We start from the raw sequence: 21,098 nt of genomic DNA on the forward strand, positions 1-21,098 counted from the left end.
CATTCCTACACGTCAGAGGGATGTTAACCCTATCACTATATAACATGTGTCGTGAGGAAGCCAGGCCTTAGTTAAATCACCTTTGGACAGTGTTAATAAATTCTCAGGGATAATGTGTGGCTTTTTGGCAGTATTTTCTACACGCGTGTCAATCACGTGCTGTAAGTTGGCTACACTTGAAATGCCAAAAACAACCACCTTTGAATGAGACACACGTTTATCCTCGAGTCTGGGAGCTTGTGGTTGACTGGGTTAAGCCGCATAGGTATTATAATATACGGTTGGCTTGTAAATATAGAATCTTCTATAATCAGTATGCTTTTTTCCAATTTGTACTTTTAAATTAATTACCATACACCTTTAGGCAATGGTAATTACCATACACCTTTAGGGAATGGTAATAAAGAACATGAGGCTAATGTGTTCAGAATTCACTACAATATATCCACTGCCGGACAAAGATCTCCAAATAGCCGTTGCTATCCTTCACTATCACGCAATGCAACAAAATCCATCTGGCTCTCGCACCGAAGCTGATTTAATCACTTTATCTCCTCAGTAAATGGCCTCTTTGGACATGTTCCCTCATTTGGATGCTACTCTGCCATTCGTTTTGACCACCGGCCATCATCCTTTATACTCACATGTCCTGCAGATGCCCATTTACCTTTATGAACAGTAATTATTAGTTATATATATGTGTGATGACTCCGGTTAGCACATGTTTTCTGACCCGTGCCCTCCTCTGCTTGTCTCTCAGTATAATTCCAAGCGGAAACTTTTCCATGATGCTTTGCACACTTTCAGCTTTTGTTCCATTTTTTTCTTATTCTCTATATTTCCTCATCCATATGTCATAGCGGTAATATTGATTACACATATTGCTTAAATATCCTTTTTAGGCATATTTACATGACGCTTTTAATTACGTTCGGCTTTCCAAAATCACGTCAACTTTCTTTCATCCACCTTTTTAAAATTGAAATATCTCATTCCACCACATATTTCCATCTCAATGGCATAAGTCATACCCGACTGGTAATTTACCAGTCATTGATTTTCATTCCGCTGCTGGAAAAGTTGGCGTGGGCTAGAGTGATGTGGGGGCTGCACAGGGTTTGGGGGTTTGGTTAAGCTAATAAGAGTTTGCACGGCCAATAGATTTACTGTACAATTTACGATTTACACATGCCTCCTCATGGGCAACAAATGTGTGACCCACAAACATTAGCGCAGTTGGCAACGTACGGTGCAAAAGAAATTCAACATAATACCAACATAAAAGTGGCCCTCCTTGAGCTGCATGCCAGACGTCTGCACCCTCTGCTCCATGTCCCTCATAGACCACTTGAAAAGTAGTGTTCCTGCCGCTGGCTGTAGCAACATCGAAGACGCAGCAGCACGTATGTTTTTTTTGTTGCAGCAATCATGTGAATTGAGGCCTTTATCTTATCAAAGCATGGGCTCGCCAATCACTTGTAGATTATTTTTGGAGACACACAACTGGAAAACACAGCAGTGACCCAGCCAAGTTATTTAAGGGATATCAGAATAAAATTCTGAAATAAAGAGGCGAACAAAAGTTGGATGGAGTGCCTTTGAAACACTGAAATTGATGATGATGATAAAGAACAGCGCATGAATATGCTTGAAGAAAAACGGTTCCACATTGCCAGCAATGCCATGAATAAGAAACATAGAGAAAAGATTAAAAAACGAAATCATGTGCAAAGGAGCTGAGAGAGGTGCATTTTAAATGCACAGAGAGACAAAAAGTCCACATGGATCAAGAAACAAATGCATAAAAAATGCAAACCAATGTTTTTTCATAATGAGATTTAAAAAATTCCATTAAGACAAACATGGTCTTGTTCACAAGGATGACCCGGGTTACACCGAAGATCAAAGGTCGTGATATAAATACAGTTGACCTTAATAGGCAGCAAATCAAATCACCGAGTAACAGAAAACAGTGCAGAGTGACTGTATAAAATGTAAAGATCGTGGGAAAAAATCACATTGATGAAATAGACATCATTTTGATCAGAACTATATCAAATAAACAAAACAATAGCACACATTTAACCACACTTTAATCAAGGTTTCACAAATCAGCTGAACAGTTTTAATTAAAATAAAAAATAAGAGGAAACAAAATGACAAAATACAATTTTAGAAGCACTACATTTCCAAGAATGTGTATTCATTAAAATAAAATGCGAATTGCCCAAAGCAGTTGTTTTCTCCGTGGAACAATACAGATCACAGCAATCCTATTGGCTTAATTAAAATAAGAGAGTATGGGCAGGGGAGATGATGATTGAGCCTACTGATGACATGGGTGACCAGAGGATAGTGTGTGCCTGAGAGGATGGTAACTGTGTAGATGCAATGCTGAGAACAGATGTATTGTTGCACTACAGGGCCATGAGGGATGGCGCCGGTGTGGGGAGGCCTTCGTCCAAGGGTGGCTACTTAAATAATTATGTGGTCATTTACATTTGACGACAAAATACAGTTCATTTGGCCTCAGATTATGTTTGGATCTGATGCCTACGGGGATAAAACTGTAGTTTGAGGAGGATTAAAATGTTGAACACTGATTCTAATGTTGAACGTATCTCCAGTGCAGCTTCTAGGATGTTTTGCTCTGTTGTGTTTTGGAAAGCATTTTAAACAATTGGTAGAAAATAAAACACGGTCACACCAACTGTTGCGATTCGACTGTAAAATCCATGTTCTCAAGCTTTATTTTAAAATCGCGTTCATGTTTGAAAACTACCTGAGCATTAGCACAGGGTTAGGTAGTATATTTTAAAATGTTATGATCTTATGATGTATTTGGCAAACGGTTTGGTTGTGGAAAGGCTCCCATGAAATGTTGTTTTACTTCTACAATTTATAGGGAATATTTTCTAGCCGGCATCACTTCGGGACATGTATTGAGTAAAAAAAAACTGCAGTGCTTTCTTTATGTTTTATTATCAGAAGGAAATAATATTTTGTTTTAATATATCTATCATTGAAATATTTTGCAAATATGTGCATGATGATGAAATCATTGCTCTGCTGGGCTGAATTGTTTTAAAAAAATGCATTCCAATGCACCGTGGTAGCAGTTGCTCCCATCTCAGAGGGTGGTTGCAGTTATTATGTCACCCCTGCTGTGTGTGTTGACATTGCAACCTACTTAAACTTGGCTGGGGAACCACTGAGGCTGAGGTTAAGCACATTTTACGAAAAAAAAAAATAACCCGTAAAAACAAAGTTTTTCACTATAAATCCTTTATATGCGTGGCGGCTAGAGTCCTCTCGTCCTCTGGCTTGAGATGGCTGCCACCTATGGGTCAGATGATTGCCTGCCACCATTAAGCAATTGGTACTTAAATATAATTTATTTTTTCCTAAAAAGTGTACAATTTTGGAAAAAAAATTTCACGAAAATAAATTGTCACGCACAACGAGTCTGTGTGCAAAATGTCAGCTCGATTGGATCACGGGAAGTGGGTTAAAAAACGACCGAAAGATTTGCACAGTCGTAAGCGCGCAAGCAAGCAAGCAAGTGAAATTAATATAAAGGATTTAAAAAGGAATTTATGCTAAATGTATGCTAAATTCCTCTTGATATGCAAATTCCTTTGTCAAGGCGCCCAACTTATATATATGCTCCAAGCTCGTGTGCTGTTTCATTCAGACTCTGTCGCCTCGACGGACCTGGTTTTCACCTGAGGACGGCTGCTTGCGTTGTGGCCGAAACGTCGTGAGAATAATTTTATTATGTTTTATTTTTATTATTTTATTACTTCCCTTCTACGTGACTTTACCGAAAGAACCAAGAAGACAAGCGTGAGGTGTTGATGTCACTGTTCCCAAGGCACTTTGCAGGTCGCCTTAAAATGCTTGAGGCTCAGTTGACTCAGGGAGCCACTTGAGTGAAATGGCAATTATAAGCAAATAGAATGCAAAAATAAATTTAAAAAATCCTAAATGTGGAGTGTGTGGATATGGGAATTGATGCTTGGACATGGAGCAAACTTGTGTTGCTTCCTCTTTGCTATAATTTTCTCGGTATTTAAAACGAGAGCTAACCCAATTTCATACGCTTCTTTGTGAAAATAGAAAAAAAATATCGCAATCGACGAGTGGTAAAATGTCAGAGCAGCGTCGCCTGTTGTCCAATGCTCTGAACTTCACAAACGATTAGTGGCATCTCTAATCAGGTTTAGTATCGGGAGATTCTTGGCCAGGCTCAGACTGTGGGACCGTGAGCTCACGAGCTCTACCATAGCTTTCGATTTTCACGATCCTGCCGGCTCGTGCCTCCGCATGGTGGACTTCGGTTCACGAGGGCCGTGGTTCCGAAACGTCGCTAGACGACGCTATCTTCTGAGCCCGCGCGTGTGACTGCAAGTCATGTTGAACACACACACATTGTCTTAAAGGTTCACTTTACTGTGGTGTAACCGGGTCCATATCGAAAACGAGCATGTATTGTCCAATGGGTTTTTACCTGTGCCAAAAGAAAACCTAATGACATATCCAGCCCAAGCCGACTGCATTTTCTCAACAGTCAATTTGTTTCGATTTAAAGCTTTCGTGACTGCAGGGATTCATCTTATTGGTTCTTTCGGTAAAGTCACATAGAAGGTGAAGAACAGGGCTGTCTTTCCGACAGCCCTGTTCTTCACCTGAGGACGGCTGCTTGTGTTGTGGCCGAAACGTCGTGAGAATTGTATTTTATTGTTTTATTTTTATTATTTTATTATTTCCCTTCTACGTGACTTTACCAAAATAACCAAGAAGAAGTCAATTTGTTATCTCCAACTTGCGTATCAGTTATCCTTATTTTATGACCACCACAACTATGATTGTATTTACAAACACTATAAACCAGAGGTGGGACAAAGTCATTGTTATGCAAGTCCAAGTCGAGTCGCAAGTCATCAAATTCATGACTCGAGTCTGACTCGAGTCCAAGTCACATGACTCGAGTCCACACCTCTGCTATAAACACACTGACCATTTGCTGCCACATAAGGATTCGGGGACATTTTCGCTGCGGCAGTTATTCAACATTCCCAGGCAATCACCTCCCCCTGGTGAAAAGCCTGCGTATTGAACACTGCAGACTTTGCACCGGCATCATTGGTAAAGAAAGCAGAAAGGAATACGTGGACAGTTACGAGTGGTCATAAAGTTATAAGAAAGAAGACGACAAAGTTAGGCAATGACTTTTTACTGCACTGCAGTTGTGTGTTCGTAGCTTTGTAAAAAAAAAAATCTGCAAGGCTAAAAAAGATTAACTTAATGGCAAAAAATATATTTTTCACGTTACATTGTGCACAACTGCTTTTGAAAAATCATAATTTAAACTGTAACCTACGCAGCAGGGTAATGCAGTTTAACACGTAGGCTTGTACTTATATGCACTTATATACTGTACAATATTTACCTAGAGACCTCAGGAGCTACAGTAGTTTGAGGAAGTAAATAAATGCCAACTCGTGTTTGCCAATATCAGGTGACAAGCGCAGGTGATTGATTCATGTATCCTAACTTCTGCCATCACATGCCAGTCATTAAATAAATCCATTAATGTATCGTAACCTCTGCCAACATATGCCAGTCGTTCAATAAATCCATTTATGTATCGTAACCTTTTCCATCACATGCCAGTCATTCAATACATCCACTTTCAATTTTAAAACAACTGTCCCCCTTACCGATGCAATGTATCGTTACAATCCGTGATTACGGTTCAATTCATGTACCAATTCTATTTCTATCATTGCGGTGAATGGTAGCGTCTCTAAGTGGCTGAATGAGTGACCAGAACAATTAACAAACATTTGTTTTATTACGTGTACCTGTACAGTAACGTATATATTATCTCGACCACCCTGGAGACAGAGCGATTATATAGGTTCGGGCAGGAGCGAGATGGATTGCAGGAGCGATAATGATTAACTCAGAGTAATGTTCCTTTAAGGACAGTCAGTTAACCCGTTGTTTTTCATTCCCAAAGCTGGAATTTAGTTATTCATATTTAGTGCAGAACCAACTCTAATACCCTGGTTTTTTTTGCAATCATCACAGCAGTGACCCGCCGAGAACCATCAACTAAATACAGTTGAGAATCCAGTTTAAATCACAGGTGAGCAATGTGAGATTTGTAACCAGATCTCAGCGGGCAATGTGAAATTTGTACGCAGAATCTCAACTGGTAATGTGGGATTTGTACCCAGGGTATCAGCGGGTAATGTGGGATTTGTACCCAGGATCTCAACTGGTAATGTGGGATTTGTACCCAGGATCTCAACTGGTAATGTGAGGTTTTTGTACCCAGGATCTCAACTGGTAATGTGGGATTTGTACCCAGGATCTCAACTGACAATGTGAGGTTTTTGTATTCAGGATATCAGCGGGCAATGTAAAATTTGTACCCAGGATCTCAACTGGTAATGTGGGATTTGTACCCAGGATCTCAGTGGGCAATGTGGGATTTGTACCCAGGCTCTCAGTGGGAAATTTGGGATTTGCACCCAGGCTCTCAGCGGGCAATGTGAAATTTGTACCCAGGATCTCAACTGGTAATGTGGGATTTGTACCCAGGCTCTCAGCGAGCAATGTGAAATTTGTATCCACAGATCTCAGCGGGAAATGTGGGATTTGTACCGAGGCTCTCAGCGGTGCCAGCTCAGCACTCTGAAGTTTGGCCAGGAAATGTACTTCCGAGGTGCTTTGAGGACAAAAATAAAAGTGGCTGCAGCTGAAACGCCCCAGTCTTGTGCATCATCACTCGTACTGGGGACCCGTGAAGAAACGCGAGTCCATGTTAGAGCAATTGCTTGCAATGGCCATGGGCCCTCCCAGCCGTGACATCAGTGCTCTTGATGCCTCTGATTAGAGGGGCTAGCAATACAGGAAGTCGTAGGTGAACATTGCTCTCTCACTTTGACTGTTGGGGGTTTCCATTGCAGAGGCAACCATGGAAAGAGAACCTTTGCTCAAGAGGTATGTCTTGGAATGTAAATGTTGGGCATTATTGTACTTAGCACACAAAAAAGTGGAACTTTAAAACATATATATTAATACACGTTTCGGTTTAACGTTGAGACACTGTATTAGTACTGTACTTGTACAGCATAAGTTTCGTTGTTACATACATAAAAATAGAATATACATGAGAAATATATACAGCATTTGAACAGAAAAAAACATTCTTACAGTTCCAATAAAGCAACTGTATAACTAGTTTATAAAAAAAAACTAGTTAGCAGAGGTATATGCTGTTTGCTGAGAAGCGAATACTCATCCTTGAAGGATTAGCTGTATACACAACATTTCATTTGCCATACGAACATATAAAGCACTCAGAATAGTGCGTGTATAAAGTAGCAAACAGCGAGGTTTATTGTGCTGTTGTGACTTTACGGACATTCTAAAAGCCTTGCACGGCATAGCGATTTCCTCTGCGCTGTAGAGTTACATGTAGACTGTCAAAACTTCCGTAATACTTTAAAGATGCACATTTGCAGTCCGTATCGGTGTTGTGGCTATTATTGTTTATATATATTTTAAAGACCCTAGTTATAATATTTGCATTCAGTTCGTTGTCATTGTGTATATCGGCACACATCCGATATCTTTATTACGACACACTCCGCGAGATGCGAAGTACTCGCTTCGACTTAAAAGTCCTAAGAACTTTAGTCGGACGGCTGATACTCTAATCAAAACTCTGCGCTGTGATGATATTGGAGAGAACAAAACTCCACACAATTGGAAAAGTACACGTTTACAAACTCGTCTCATTACGACCATAAGCTCTTGCATTGTTTGGGTCACATTTAATCTCCCTGGCCCTTCCAGAACACCATTTATATTTCAAACAACTCAAAACGCTCACATTTATTTGTGCAGTACAGTGTTTTTAACACAGTATCGGGCACCACGGTGGCTATGAGATGTTAACTACCTCGCTTGGTATACAGGAGGTCGAGGTTTCGAACCCGACCCTGGCACTAGCTGCATATTTGGAGTTTGCGTGTCTCTCTCTCATCATCATCATCACAATGGCTAGGAGATGTTAACTACCTCGCTTGGTATACAGGAGGTCGTAGCTTCGATCCCTACCCTGACCCCTGCTGCTGTATATTTGGAGTTTGTGTGTCTCTCTCATCATCATCACAATGGCTAGGAGATGTTAACTACCTCGCTTGGTATACAGGAGGTCGTGGTTTCGATCCCGACCCAGACGCCTGCTGCTGCATATTTGGAGTTTGCGTGTCTCTCTCTCCCCGTGGTCTCGTGGATTTTTCTCCGGGTCCTCCGGGTTTTCCCCCTCCACATTTATAATCAACATCACGCGTTTCGAGTACTGTATTTGACTGCTATTAATTTGCACGTGATAAGCCACTTCGTTGAGCTATCATTTGTGGCCAGGTCTTCTGAAAAAGAGCGAAACAGCCCAGTGGGCTTTAGAATTTAAACTTTCGTGACTGCAGGAATTCATATTCTTGGTTCTTTCGGTAAAGTCAAGTAGATAGAAAACAAAAATCGAAATTAAAAGCAAAAAACCCACGACGTTTCGATCGCAACACAAGCGGTCTTCTTCAGGTCTAGAGAAAAATACCGCTTGTGTTGCGATCGAAACGTCGTGGGTTTTTTGCTTTTAATTTAGATTTTTGTTTTCTATCCACGTGACTTTACCGAAAGAACCAAGCTTATGAAGCCCAGTGGGCCTTACCTGGTAAAATAAAAAGTGTTTGACTTCCATATTTTCAAGTTTATATCGTGTCATTGTTATAGATGAACGGGCGGTGGCGCTGTAGTCAACTAGTTGTGCTCTTCTTACGATTCATGTGACCGGTTTCAATTCCTGTTCATGGCTTAACATTAATGTTGAGTGACATTTCAACCGGCTCTATCCGATAGCACCCCCAACCCTTCCCCCGCCCTCCCTTCACTATCTCGCCCTGACGAACGTGGTGAAGTATGGTCAGACATCTCCCATGTCTGACACTGAGTGAGGGTGGCCTTCACCTAACCAACAGTGGATTGATTGACAAATGCTGGATATCATTATATAGTTAATGGACACGTGCGGTGTTGCAAGACTGTAATTTTCATGACATTATTCCATAATAAGGTATAAATTAAATATCCCCTGATTGGCTAGGGCATACAGGAAGTTTCTGATCACGTAACGTCCTGCTGTGTTATTACACGGACTGTAGCTGCCAGCTGTGTCCATTATGTGCCCCTTTCACACTGGCGCATCCAAGTCGAGCCAGTGCAGGGTCATCACCGCACAGGTGGTTTTCCACTGGATGTTTGCCGAGCTGAGCCAGAATCAAGTCTTGATATGCTCTGGTTAGCTCTGATTCAGAGCTAAGCAGAGTGGGGTGATTCACGCGTTCATTAGGTGTGACTTTGATCAGTAATCCTGAGAGGACACGGCTTAACCACGTAATTTCTTTAATTGCGCGTGACGTCGGTTACACGGCACGGCTTCTGCAGTGGAAAAATATTTGCCACCTGAGGTGTGCTGAGCTGACTGGGCACGGCCCCAGGATGGCTCTGTTGTACGGTGGAAAAGATATCAACGATTGCTTTTCCATGAGCCACAGAATTCGATCCGTACCCGAATTGACTCGCTGGTGCCGCATTTCCATGATTTTAGTCAACTCTACTTGTTTGACATTTCGTACCGTGCTGAATCACTAAGCAGGATGTTCTGAATTCCTTGTCAGAATTATAGCCTTGCAGAAATATATCACCAAATAAGTCAATAATTGTTTTTCGAGTGGATGCAGGGGTCACGTGAACTACAGTACATCCAACATATTAACCCATTTCTAGAATAGATTCTTATGTGCACGATTCAATGCATGTATCATGAGCGTGATAATCTCTTCTAAACGAAATAATCGACGCATTATTACGTGCCCAGAACAGACGGGGTTCTACGGAGCCAACACTAAACCAGCACCAAAGCCAACAACAGCTCCCCCCACTGTGGAAACAAGGCATTGGGGGACTGCACAATTACACGTGAATCTATTTTAGGTTTTTTTCGGTAAAGTCACGTAGGTAAAAAATGTAATTAAAAGTTAATAAAAGTAATAATGGAAATAAAATTAATTAATTAATCACGACGTTTCGGAGGCAACACAAGTCTCTGTCATCAGGTGGGACCGTCACAGCTAAAATTACCTCCCCCCTTAACTTGTATTTAAGGGCTTGTCTTTTGGAATTTCCTCACTTGATGCAGTAATTTTAGCTGTGACGGTCCCACCTGATGACGGAGACTTGTGTTGCCTCCGAAACGTCGTGATTTATTATTTTATTTTATTTCCATTATTACTTTTAATTTAATTTTTTACCTACGTGACTTTACCGAAAAAACCTAAGAGTATGAATCCTTGCAGTCACGAAAGCTTCAAATCTAGAAGTGAATATCTTTGTTAATCTACTGCTGGATGAGAGCCTCTCCACACCGCGTAGGTTGTGAGGGTTATTTGACCATACTCTACTCTATATTGCGAGTTTGGGTTGGTGAAGGCAGCGAGCATAGACGTGGGGGCATAGAAGTGCAGTACAACAACGGATATTGCGGCACTGCCCTTTGCTTCCCATCACGTAGCCATGAATGCTATAACACCTGTTATCAGAATGTTTAGACTGGAAGAATCCGATGAGCTATGAAGCTCTTTTTCACAGATGCTCAGTAGGGGCGGATCGGAAAGTTACAATCACAATGCAAAAAAAACGATAGGAGTGCAAAATAGATCAAAGGTAAGCAAGTTAATACATTTGGTAGATAATGTAAACGGGATGTAAATGGGATTAAAAGACGGTATTTGTTTCAGACGAGAGTGCGCTTTAGTGAAGGTACAATGCCAATGTTGCGACATAAAAGTAGAACGGAAGTAAGGGGGGGGTGTTGCATCATTTTTGAGGCACCGTGCCAGGCACGTGATGGCAATGACTCATAAAGTGTTCAATGTTAAAACTTTAAAGGGCCACCTCAGGCCAAAAAAAAAATGGCCAACAACACGAGTATATTTGCTTATGCTCTACCGCATTTTGGGAAATTAACTTGAATTTCCAAATTTGGCAAATATATGTACGATTTTTTAAAATGTTTGCCATCAGGAAGCATGTCTTGTACCATTTATTGTAAGACTACATTTCAATAGATGTATTACGTGAATTTTTTTAGTAATACAGTAATATACGTGTTATTACAATTTTTTTTCATGAGAATGAAACATCGGTTTAATGATGGTTACAGGTGTTGCGTTCTCAAAGACAAAGTGATGATGCAATCTGCTGTACGGAATGGTTCCAGCCATTTGCTTTCAAAAATCACGAAAACAATACCGTGCCATCTTTCATATCCTGCCTTGAAATTATGTAAAAGTACAATGTGTGTTGTGATTTAGAAAACACATTCCTGCGGAGGGAGCTGGTAGGAACGTTGGGTTGCTCGGTCAATGGCCTGGGTCAACGGCAGCGTGGTGTATTCCGCAAATATGCCCGACTGTGAGGGCGGGCACAAGCCGGCGTGAGTAGGTTAAACGTTGAGATTTATAAGGGCACCACGGGGTGACCAGCCCCTCCCCACCCAGCCCCTCCCCACCCAGCCCCTCCTTGCACGACGGACGGATGGACACAATAATCCCCTGTGTAACCAGGAGCTTCCTACCAGTAATAATTTAATTACTTGTTAGGAAACCGCACAGTTGACAGTATTGAATTAGGACTGTGGCAGCTGACTGGATAGCAGGGAGAAATGTTTGCAAATTTGCACAGTTGTGTTTACCCTGCATCCCAAAGGTTTACGCAAGATGATTAATTTGACCAGTTTTCAATAGAACTCAACGCACTCGTCATCAATGAGAAAACGGGCGAATTTGTGTCTTTTCGTTCACATATGAATCAAAATTAACACGTATGTATACTAAAGTAATACAAAAATTACTACAAAAGATTTAGAAGTGAGTAGTTTTTCGAGATTTACGATTATACTGTAAATCACTTTCACGAATCAGCTCCCAAATGTAGTCTCCCATCATGTTCTCATGATACTGTCCTTGATAGCGGCCTTCAAAGTCCAGTATGTCTTGGTGGAAGCGCTCACCTTGCTCCTCCGAGTACGCTTCTATGTTCTCCTTGAATTTATCAAGATGAGCATCAAGGATATGGACTTTGAGGGACATCCTACAGCCCATTGTGCCGTAGTTCTTTACCAGAGTCTCAACCAGCTCCACATAGTTTTCGACCTTGTGATTGCCCAGGAAGCCACGAACCACTGCGACAAAGCTGTTCCAAGCCACTTTCTCCTTACTAGTGAGCTTCTTGGGGAATTCATTTCACTCCAGGATATTCTTTATCTGTGGTCTAACGAAGACACCAGCTTTGACCTTTGCCTCAGACAGCTTAGGGAAGAAGTCTTGAAGGTACTTGAAGGCTGCCGACTCCGTATCTACAGCTCTGACAAATAGATTCATAAGGCCCAATTTGATGTGCAGTGGTGACATCAGCACCTTCCGGGGTTCATCAGTGGCTCCCAATTGACGTTGTTTCTCCCCACAGAGAACTCGGTCCGCTGTGGCCAGTCCCGCCTGTGGTAGTGCGCCTTGGTGTCCCTGCTGTCCCAAAGGCAAAGATAGTAGGGAAACTTGGTAAAACCGCCTTGGAGACCCATCAGGAATGCCACCATATTGAAATCCCCGATGACCTCCCAGCTGTACTCATCATACTTCAAGGCGTCCAGCAAGGTCTTGATGCTGTTGTAATCCTATTTGTGGTGCACCGAGTGAGCCAGGGGAAGAGACGGGTACTTGTTACCATTATGGAGCAGCACAGCTTTGAGGCTCCTGGATGAGCTGTCAATGAAGAGGCACCACTCATTCTGGTTACAGGCAATTCCGATTGCCTCGAACAGACTGGTCACATTGTGGCGGTAGCAGAGCCCATCTTGACGGGTGAAGAAGCTGCAAAAAGGTTGGTGACACTTCCTCTGATCTGCGACTTGCGCACTTTTATCCAACAAGTTCAACTGCTTGAGCCTAGACGTCAAAAGCTCGGCATTGGATTTGGTGAGACCAATATCTCTGATCAAGTCGTTGAGGTCTTTTTGGTTGGGGTAGTATGGGGTTCTTTCCTCATTTCCACCTGAAATTGTCATCTGGATCTACGACGTCTTCCTCGCTCTCTGACTTGCTGCTCTCTTCTAAAGACGGCTGCTCTCTCTCCAGAGGAGTGGTTACAGGGAGCTCATGGCAGTGTGGCAACGGGGCGATGGATGAAGGAAGGTCCGGATACGTGATAGCAGGTGCATTCTTGCCAGTCCGACGTTTGGTCGGGTCCACCATGCAGAAGTAGCAGTTGCTTGAGTGGTCAGTGGGTTCCCGCCAAGTTCTTGGGATAGCGAACTTCATGGCTCTCTTTTCCCCTCTGTACCATCCTAAAAAAATACATTTATTTCACCCATGACTAATGTGTAAGATTCTAGATTTGAAGCTTTCGTGACTGCAAGGATTCATACTCTTAGTTCTTTCGGTAAAGTCACGTAGGTAAAAAAATGAAATTAAAATTAATAAAAATAAAACAATAAAAATCACGACGTTTCAGAGGCAACACAAGCTTCCGTCTTTCATTTTTTACCTACGTGACTTTACCGAAAGAACTAAGAGTATGATGTGTAAGAGATTCTCGCAACATTTTTCATGTATGATATTTTTTCAATAACATTGAAAATTGTAAAACATTTTTAAATTAAAAACTTTTACAATTAATAATGTTTAAACATTTTATAACATTAAATTCTGAGCAACAATTGTACATCTTACCATCCAGAGTATTTCTGCATTGCTCGCAGGTGAAATGAGGTGCCCAGGGTTTGTCTTGATCCCCGACAGGCATGCCAAAATATGCCTTGTAGGCCTCGCACATCTTAGCAGATGCTTCCACAGAGTACTTTTTTGCTCTTGTCTTGATAAATTGGCCGCAGACATAGCAAAATGCGTCTGCCGGATGCTTGCAGCCTCTTGATGCTATCTCAGAAAAATGCAGATATGTATCCACTTAGGCAACTGGAACTAAACTGAACTGGTAGGCTTAAGGCCCCTGTATTTATACTTCTATTTATATCACTGGAAAGTTTTAGAATGTTCTAGAAGATACTCCAAGTTTACTCAGCACTGAATCTATATGGAATGTTTTGGAAAATAGGTAAATTTCAAAATATCACTGTCGTGGTCACAAAAGCAAAGTTTGTGGGGAATAATAGCCATTTTCTGTACGTTTGAGGCATAAGCAATTAGGAATTAACACTTACTACCCAGGTACAAAAAAATTAAAAAAAATTGTTACAGTGTTATTTGAAGCACCTTCAAAAATTCAGTTGGGTCTTCCGCCATCCAACGTGATTTGAACAGTTGGGACCAACGTTGGCCCATCATTGACACTACAACGTTGACGCAACATTTCATGTTCTTTTGGGGAGTGGTTTTAGTACACCAGATGTCCCCCCCCCCCCGCCAATGTGTGCAGATGGTCCATTCCTATTAACCCATACAGTTTCCCCATATTATTGTGCAGGGGAATTGAGTTTGCAGGTCCATATGGCGTACAGCCGTTTCAATGCGGGCAAAAAAATAATTAATGTTTGTTTGTGTTTCTCCCTTGTGATGGGACTTTGAGGATGAACCTTGGGATTAATAAATATTGACCAATATGGTCTGAATTGGTCTGTAATAAGGTAGGCACTGATAAGGGGTTGACATGTATGAGATACTCTTGAATCTCTTGCATGTAGAGTGTGTAGGCATATATGCTGACAAAATCAATGTTTTTTTTTGGTGGGAGGTTGGGTCAACAATTTTTGAAAACCTGTTGAATCGACTTTTTACCCCCACATCTGGATGGGGGGGGTTCACTTTCTATAACTTTTTGATTCAGGCCTTCTGAAAGGCTCTTATAATGTGGTTGACTGGACACGAGTCACTTGTGAGATGGGGTTACACAACAGAGCCACTCCCCGCACCACTCAAATGTCGCCACCCCCTCCCACGCATGCCTGGCTTGCAAGCTCTCTTTAAACGAGCATGGGATGGTGCCTCGAGATCGCATTCCTGCAAGTGAGCCTCGAGTCGAGAAGCAACACGTTATCGGTGCTTAGGCTGCTGTCTGCTGTCGCTAGCTTGTTAAAGACTTAAGGTCGCTTTTTAGTTGCTCCGAATATTTTGCTGCTGCTGCTGCTTTGTCCGACGAGAGCAACATGGAGCACGACAAATTAGTTGGGTACGTTTTGCATGCTTTTTTCAGACTCTGTCACGCTTTCGTTGTTCTTTTTGAGCAAGTGAGATTAACAGAGAAGGTGGTCGTACAATCTAGTGTCGGGGGGCACGCGTGAATTTTACCTATAGTCTTTGGGTTTTAACGTAACGCCGTGTCTTTTAACACGTGTTGTTTTTCATCTCTGTTCCCTGGAGAGGATGTGTAACAGCGTGCATTATGTCATACACTGTACTTGATCATGGTCCTGTACTGCTTGTTGGTGCTGAATAGATTGCCAAATACATTAGACAGCTGTGCGCACATACACGATTGTACACTCTAATTGCGCTCTCGAGGTGTGTTTTGTTATTTACTATATATACCGTATGCTTTTAAGTCATAGCCTGTGTATAAGGCAGCACTTGGGATTGCAAATGCAAGCGTGAACTGGTTTGAGCCGGACATTTGGGAGTGAGGTCAGGGAGGGCCAGTGGGCACTCCATCATTGAGACCGAGGGCTTAGACAATTGATACACAGGAACGCCCTGATCTGAATTCACATATTACGCTTAACGCCCCATCTTTTAAAGCAAAACATTACAACATCTGTTCCGCAGAGACCCTTTCATGAATGCCAATGCCCCCAGCTTTAAAACGGTTCCCAACATCTCACGATTGGCCACAGTGAAATGTTTTCGTGCTTGGGCCACATGTTTTTAGTTAGGCAATGCATTTTAGTGTACTGTATTGTACCGCATTTGCTGCAGTAGATAGTGTAGCAGTCCTTACGCATGTTCGTCTGTGTCTAACGCCCCCAAAGATCTATGCTCCCCACCTTGAGCAAACTTACATTGACCAAGTTGGTGAGGTTTGGTCAACCATTCCCCCATGTCCAAAATTGTGTGCAGTGGTGTTCATCCAATAGTGGATTAATGGACTGAAATATTGATAATACACGTGTTGTGTTGCAAGACTGGAACACCAATACAGTTTCTGTGTAAACATTTAGAAACTATCGTAGATGTTTCCTAGTTGGCTCTGGCACACGGGAGTTTTCGGTCATAGGTTCTGTGCTCTGTTGAGTTACGCCCTGAACATGAAAAACAACATTCTTAGCTGTGCATGGAAAGGCATGAATGCATATTTTAAATACAGAACATGTGGATTTTGCAGGGGTTTGGGGGAAATAAACATTTACCTTAACAAGTTTCAGCTATTACCAAAAAAATCCTTTTCCGGCAGATAGGATTAATTTATTTTATTTGTATTACTGTTTCATGCTGGATGTAACAATTGAGTAGATCTCTTATCCACACATTTCGTGGATAAGCAGAGGTCGGAGAACATGCATCCTTTCACATTATCCGTAGGTTTTGAATCGGGCATGTTTCCCAGCATGCACTTTGGGAAATCACATTATAACTCTTATTATCTACAAGATTTTGTTATCTCCCCAACCCCCCCAGATAAATGGAGTTCACCCACAAATTCACCCTAATGAGCTGTGACTATCCATATTTGCGGTCACGGATAAGTGGAGTAAATTCTTGGAAAGCATCGTTGACAATAGAATCCAGGATGTCTCAAAACACGCTTCTTCGGAGTGGGCAGGTAGGAACTTGGTTGGACAGCGCATTCGTGCACGACAGACAAATAAACACGACAGACAGATAATCCCTGTATAAAAGAAAACTTGACTTGAGGTAGCCAGGCAGCCAACCAGGTAGCCAGCCCTCTTAACTATCGGCCCCTCCCCCTTGCTTAGGCACCTCCCCTTACCCCCCCTCCCTTAGGCCTCTCCCCTAACCCCCCCTCCCTTAGGCCCCTCCCCTGACCCCCCTTCCCTCAGGCCCCTCCGCTGGCCACCCCCCCCATATCCTTAGGCCCCTCCCCTGACCCACTTCCCTTAGGCCCCTCCCGTCTCCGTACCCGGCAGTAGGTCTCCACTAATCAACAAGCTGTTTATATTATATATATATTTATGCACGACAGACAGACAAACAATCCCTGGTGGGCAGTGTGGAACATATTGTTCCTACCTGTATAAGAGCAGTTCTACTCTGTATGTACACACATTCTGTACATATTAACGCAAGAACATATAAATCACTAGACATAAGGTACCTTCAGGATTTTCACGTTTGCCTCTTATTCTGAGATACAAATAAGTAAAACTTTCACATCTAGAATCCTTATGATAAAACCAATGCCCCAAACTCAGAAAGCCTGGCACAGTCATAAAAAACCACGATAGTTGGTGGATAAAAAGCAACAATCTCCAATACACGTATATATGTGAATCGGCTTGGTAATTGCAAAAAGTGTACATACATTATTAACTGGTCCAAAGTCTAGCAATTTTGGCATGGATATATTTTACACCGCACGGCTGATGTAGCAGAGTAAACACACTACTTGTTTTCGACATGCCTTGATTGCGCTGTATATCCTTTCCAAGGGCAGTGCATCTAAAATAAGTGTGGCAGGTCCATAGGCCCATCTGGCGCCATGTGTAACATACATTACAAAAAGTTGTTCAATTTAGCTCTCATTGGAGACATTAAATGTTGGATCATCTCGGGTGTTAAGTGTTTAAGAACGAATGTGCAGTATCAACTTAATAATTCACTGTATTTAGATTTTTGTAATTTTTGCCTATTCCGGATGTTTTGCACAGACATACATTACATCATAAATTAGTGCTATGTAATACGTAATATCTTATATAATCTGGGATAATGCCACTAAGGTATGCCAGGTCCGTGCATGGAGAAATGTGAATCGTGTTTGGGAAATTCCAATGCAGGAGTGAGCTTGTGTGGTATGGATTGCACATATTTTCTTGGAAAACATCCAAAGCCGCTCACCTTTATGGGAAATTAAGTGTTTGCTCTAGAACCCGTTTTATCCTAACCTGGCAAAATGTGCTGGTGTGTGTCATGTAGGTTGTAGATGAGGGTTGTGCAATTGTTGTATTGACCACCAAATATCTGTGGTAATGCCATTAAACTCACAGTTGTAAATCCAGTTAACTGTATGCATATTCAATTATTGCTGTTATGTAGGTGTACAATTTCACAATCCACATTTTCAGGTCGTCCTACTTTACAACATTGGCTTAAGAGTATATACTGCATAAAATAGTCCCTCTTAGAAGGTAATTTTACAAAGTCACTTAAACAATAACTCTTCATTCAATGCACAGTTCTAAGTACTGCACTTCTGTAAATTAGCACCAGACATAAGTGATCTTTACAAATAAGGTGAGAGAATTACATGATGGAACGTTACCAATTCGAATGGAAAAGCACATTTTATTTGCGTGATCTACCACAAAAAACCTTTGTTATGGATATTTGTCGTGAAAGCCTACGTGTTAAACTGAAAAGCATAGACTGGGATGTTGAAATGTTGATCAGTTGTCAGTTGGTATGCAACAGATTAGCAAGTCTTCAATCTCAGCTGTTTATTTTTGGGCTGTGTCTTTTTTTAGGCAAGGCTACAACTATGGGGCTCCATCCATGGCTGCCTATCCACCAACATTTGGTAAGAGGTTTTATTTGAATGTCTTCATGCAAATGTAAAAAAATGATACAGTGTGTAAATTTTAACTCCTAATCCTCGATTGTTCGGTGTTCTTATCATGTGCTTGTGAATCTGGATACCTGAGTTTGATTCCTGGTTAACATCAGTGACGAGAGGTAACAACTGTATGTGTCTTGGATTCCCCTTTTTCTTCACCACCCATGCTGACCAGCATGGTGAAGTATGGTCAAGTAACTCCAAAGACCGACAGTGCGGGAAGGTCTTCATCTAGCGGCGGATTGCATAGACTTTTAAGTCAAGTTACAATTCCAGTCAATTGCGTGCATAATATTTATCCATCTATATTAATGTGTTCAAAGAGTTGTATCAGAGTGACATGCTTAAATAGAACCTCGAAAAATTACAAAAAAGGTAAGTAAGATTATACACTATTGTGCAAAAAATGTAACATGGCATACAACATGCTTGACATATTAAGGAGCAAGAGCGATTTACGTGCAATTGTGATAAGACAAAAAAGTTGTCGAATATTTCATTAGCATAGTGAGACATTGTTTTCTCACGTACTGTAGTTTGTGTCATGGTTCCATGTTGGTTGCTGTAGATGCATATATTCAAATTAGTTTGTATTGACCATTTACCCTTGGCTCGTGGTTCTCAAACTTTTTGGCATGGCAGCCCCCCAACGCCACACGTGTTTCATGTCTTGTACTCGTGGATTTTGTCACCCTAACGTGGAGTTAACATTCCCAACACACATTAGACATCTCTCCTGGACGGTATCCATTCCGAAGCCTTTTATACCCTTCCTATGAAAAACCGCGGGGGTGAGCACGACCCCCATGGATTGTGCTAACTGCTGCCCCCTAGGCTTGACAAAAGAAAGTGGTATGGACACAGAGACGCTGTTCCTTACCCTTGTCATCAGGGAGTGGGCCACCTGCCTTTCCAGTATACCATTTCAAAATTGAGTCAAAGTGAAAGAGGCCACTTTTGGGGCCATCCATTTAGTACGTACGCAAGCGTACGCTTGCGTATGGAATGATCTACTGACAAGGGTTTTGACAGATTTTTGCGTACGTACTAAATGGATGGCCCCTTAATGGGCAACATTGTGCCTCGAAGGGAAAAAAACCGCAAGCATGACATTACACGGCAGCTAAGCAGGATTGATCTTGGATAGTGGATACGTAAAAATGGGGAGTTGTTGGTATGCTGCTACATTGCGACGTTAGCAAAAACTATTAATGTAGTGTGCCTTACTTCCAACGGCTATGCTCGGCTACGTTTAAACCACCCCGATCGATGTGAAGTATGGTCAAAACAAACCCATGACCAATTGGACATGGGGGAGGCCTTCATATGGTAGTGGATTGACAAAGGGGATTTAAATATCTTTTTTTACATGAGCCACTGCTGCTCAGCCATTTCTGTCTGCATGACAGACATGACTGAACAGTGCGTGGATCTGTGTAGCTCGGTTTAACAGTGAAATACATGGTACAGTACAATGTCCATGAAATACTATTTCACAGCGCCAGCATTTTTTCATGAATTAAAAGAAGGGTTTAAAATATAAGCCTGTGACCAAATCATTCAGAATGTGCTCATTTTCGTCAGACCTCGGATACGAAGCTGGGTTGATTCTGGATAGTGCCGAATAAGTGACTGTAATGCACTAACAAGATAAGAAAAATAATACGTTTTACCCTTATTTTTCATCCTTTGATACTGGCAAAAAAGATCCCATGGTATAGCTGCTCACCCCATACAATAGATGCTCTGATACGTGCATTGTCTTTGTGCTGTTCGCCTTTTGGAGTTGTTCTCTGCTCTGACACTGATGGTGAGACTAGGCCATGAAGAAGGCTGTCTCCGGTGTAGGCCAATCAGTTTCAAAGACAATGCTATCTATTGTCAGAGCATTCTTGATTTGAAGCTTTCGTGACTGCAGGGATCCATACTTTTTGGTTCTTTCGGTAAAGTCACGTGGGTAGAAAAAATAATAGATCACGACGTGTCGGTCGCAACACAAGCGTCTGTCTGAAACAATAATAGATCACGACCGAAACGTCATGATCTAATATTATTTCAGCCTACGTGGCTTTACCGAAAGATCCAAAGAGTTTTGTCAGAGCATGTTTGTTTGCATGTTCATCACAAGTATATGTGGTTAATGCAGACTTCATTCCTTTGCGAAAGGTATCTATTTTGGGTTTGAACACCTTAACACCTGTTTTCTTGCCAGAAAGAGTGATACT

The 21,098-nt window shown here is 41.8% G+C and overlaps 1 protein-coding gene across 2 annotated transcripts in view; it reads left to right on the forward strand.

Annotated features, from left to right (window-relative positions):
* Nucleotides 1-6,949: 6,949 nt before the first annotated feature.
* SSUH2 (ssu-2 homolog) overlaps nucleotides 6,950-21,098 on the forward strand; it is a 46,813-nt gene continuing 32,664 nt past the window's right edge. Inside the window, exons 1-2 of one of the 2 annotated variants that reach the window (XM_078872365.1) lie at nucleotides 6,950-7,014; nucleotides 18,785-18,837. In XM_078872365.1, the coding sequence (XP_078728491.1) occupies nucleotides 6,989-7,014; nucleotides 18,785-18,837 (79 nt within the window). In that variant the 5' untranslated portion in view covers nucleotides 6,950-6,988. Of the gene's footprint in view, nucleotides 7,015-15,076; nucleotides 15,316-18,784; nucleotides 18,838-21,098 lie in introns of those variants that run through there. The other variant, XM_078872367.1, reaches the window with a different exon arrangement.

The sequence above is a fragment of the Lampetra fluviatilis genome, chromosome 34 (assembly GCF_964198595.1).
Source record: "Lampetra fluviatilis chromosome 34, kcLamFluv1.1, whole genome shotgun sequence".
In the NCBI taxonomy this organism is placed as follows: domain Eukaryota; kingdom Metazoa; phylum Chordata; class Hyperoartia; order Petromyzontiformes; family Petromyzontidae; genus Lampetra; species Lampetra fluviatilis.